This window comes from Juglans microcarpa x Juglans regia, chromosome 4D, assembly GCF_004785595.1.
Source record: "Juglans microcarpa x Juglans regia isolate MS1-56 chromosome 4D, Jm3101_v1.0, whole genome shotgun sequence".
NCBI lineage: Eukaryota > Viridiplantae > Streptophyta > Magnoliopsida > Fagales > Juglandaceae > Juglans > Juglans microcarpa x Juglans regia.
Window position 1 is genome coordinate 8,441,436 of NC_054600.1, and position 2,690 is coordinate 8,444,125.

Here is a 2,690-nt window from a genome sequence, read left to right on the forward strand (position 1 = left end):
GCATATGGTGGTAGTTGGAGCTGCCTGCCACGAGTTGACACCCTCCACTCTTCTTCTTTATGCGGCCCCCATTTTTCAGTACATATATATAAAGCCTATCTATTCCCCAAGAAAGCATGCAACCATCCGCCATTCCTATGATCTAAAGCTACACATATTCAGAACGCATTCATTCAACCCAAAACCTACCCCCCCACGCAATTAACCAAGAAAAATAGTGTTTGTGAGAGAGAGATTGAGAGAGAGAGACCGCAAACTCAAAGTCAATTCCTGCATATACTCAAAAATGGCCCCAACTACTCTCACGGCTCTTGCGGGGGAGAAGACCCTTCAGGCAAGCTTTGTTCGTGATGAAGATGAGCGTCCGAAAGTTGCTTACAATCAATTCAGCACTGAAATCCCCATCATCTCGCTTGCCGGGATAGACGAAGTCCATGGCCGGAGGACCGAGATTTGCCAGAAAATCGTCGAGGCCTGTGAGGACTGGGGTATTTTCCAGGTGGTCGATCATGGCGTCGATGCCAGTCTAATCTCCGACATGACACGTCTTGCCCGTGACTTCTTCGCCATGCCTCCTGAGGAAAAGCTTCGTTTCGACATGTCCGGCGGCAAGAAGGGCGGTTTCATTGTCTCCAGCCATCTGCAAGTAAAGCTCTAAAACCCTTCTTTGGCCTCTAAATTGAATGTTATATATATATATATATATATATATATATATATGTCTGTGCAACCAAAAACTTCGAGACGCTCTAAACTTGATCTTCTGTTGCAGGGAGAAGCAGTGCAAGATTGGCGTGAAATTGTGACATATTTCTCATACCCAATTAGGACCAGAGACTATTCGAGGTGGCCGGACAAGCCAGAAGGGTGGAGAAAGGTGACGGAGGAGTACAGTGACAGATTGATGGGACTGGCATGCAAACTGTTGGAAGTGCTATCGGAGGCGATGGGATTAGAGAAGGAAGCATTGACCAAGGCTTGCGTGGATATGGACCAAAAGGTTGTGGTTAATTACTATCCAAAATGTCCACAGCCAGACCTCACACTGGGGCTAAAGCGCCACACAGATCCGGGCACCATCACTCTGTTGCTGCAGGACCAGGTGGGTGGGCTTCAGGCCACCAGGGATGGCGGCAAGACCTGGATCACTGTTCAGCCTGTTGAAGGAGCTTTCGTCGTCAATCTTGGAGACCATGGTCATGTAAGTAAAGTGATGAAAGAATTATATATATATATCATAATTAATAGATAAAAGTCGATTGCAAAAGCATTAATGCGAGAAAGTAAAAGTCCATGTGAAGAAATCTTAAGAAAATTGAAGGAAAAAGCATAAAATCTTGCTTGATTATAATAAAAGAATACTAATTTTGTTGAGATTATGCTTAGAACCTATGCAATAATATTGTTATTGCTAAATGTAGGATGCTTTAATTGAGATATTTAGTGCTGCAATATAATTAGGAGAACAAATGTATTATATTAAATAATTATAAACAGCAATAATGAATTCATGTTTCAAACCACTACTGCCATTGACATTGACTGTTTTTGTTTATTAATGCAACATTCAAGAAACGAAGAAACTGGTAGATAGCTATATATAAGGTCCGAAGCACCTACCAGGAAACTCCTTTCATGAGCCACCTACCAGTAAACCTTGTTAAAGCTTTGATATATATTGATTGGCCCTGCCTTCAATGGATGAAATAAGTCCATATGCATGCTCCATGGCAGTGATATATTATATTCACCCTTAATATATGTGAAGAAAAAAGAAAAAAAAAACTGGAAGGATATGAATTACTTGATCTTGTGGCTGCTGTGGAAGTGCATGCATATAGATTTTCTCCTAAAATTTTTCCATATAAGAAATTAATTGAATTTCACTTGTATTTTTTATGAGCAGTATCTGAGTAACGGGAGGTTCAAGAACGCTGATCACCAAGCAGTGGTGAACTCAAACTACAGTCGATTGTCCATAGCCACATTCCAGAACCCAGCACCAAATGCAACAGTTTACCCTCTGAAGATCAGAGAAGGAGAGAAGCCAGTTCTGGAGCCCATGACTTTTGCAGAAATGTACAGGAGGAAGATGAGCAAGGACCTTGAGCTAGCCAGGCTAAAGAAGCTAGCCAAGGAGCAGCAGCAGCAGCAGCAATTGCAGGATTCAGAGAAAGCCAAGTTGGAGGCCAAGCCTATTGAGGAGATTTTTGCTTAAGAGTAGTACAGCAGAGTGCCGGCAGCTCTTCTTATATTTATGCCTATGTGCATCTTTCTTTGCCTTTAAAATGTCTCTAATCAATGTGATTGGTTGTGTGAAGCTGTAGTAGTACTTTTGAACCCTGAACGACTTGTAGCCTTTGATGTTCTCCCATTATCAAACAGCTAATATATGAAAATAAGTTGTCCCACGCCCTACTTATAAAAATGTGAGTTTTTTATATAATTTATTTTACATATTTTTTTCAATGCTTTGCTCATATTTTATACATCTTATAAAACAATAATGATGTAATAATCTGACCGCATTTATATTTAATATTAATAAAATCCTTACTTATATATACTTAATAATAATTAAAATATGAATTGTCAAAGTTTAATTAATATGCAAAATGTAATTATATAAAGTATGAGATACTTAGTGGGCTTAAAATGTAACTATATTGGGCTTAAAAAACTGCCTCTAG

General features: G+C 39.8%; 1 protein-coding gene across 1 annotated transcript; it reads left to right on the forward strand.

Annotated features, from left to right (window-relative positions):
• On the forward strand, positions 1-2,411 carry LOC121259178 (naringenin,2-oxoglutarate 3-dioxygenase). Its single transcript, XM_041160683.1, has 3 exons — positions 1-646; positions 773-1,201; positions 1,907-2,411. The coding sequence occupies exons 1-3, from the start codon at positions 287-289 to the stop codon at positions 2,216-2,218; spliced, it is 1,101 nt and encodes a 366-aa protein (XP_041016617.1). The 5' UTR covers positions 1-286; the 3' UTR covers positions 2,219-2,411.
• Positions 2,412-2,690: the final 279 nt, after the last annotated feature.

What these genes read in the sequence shown, in the direction of transcription:
- LOC121259178 (XM_041160683.1), top strand. Translation starts at nt 287, where the DNA reads ATGGCCCCAACTACTCTCACGGCTCTTGCGGGGGAGAAGACCCTTCAG. An exon ending in TTGTCTCCAGCCATCTGCAA is followed by an intron (nt 647 to 772) that starts GTAAAGCTCTAA and finishes CTTCTGTTGCAG; the next exon opens with GGAGAAGCAGTGCAAGATTG. An exon ending in ATCTTGGAGACCATGGTCAT is followed by an intron (nt 1,202 to 1,906) that starts GTAAGTAAAGTG and finishes TTTTATGAGCAG; the next exon opens with TATCTGAGTAACGGGAGGTT.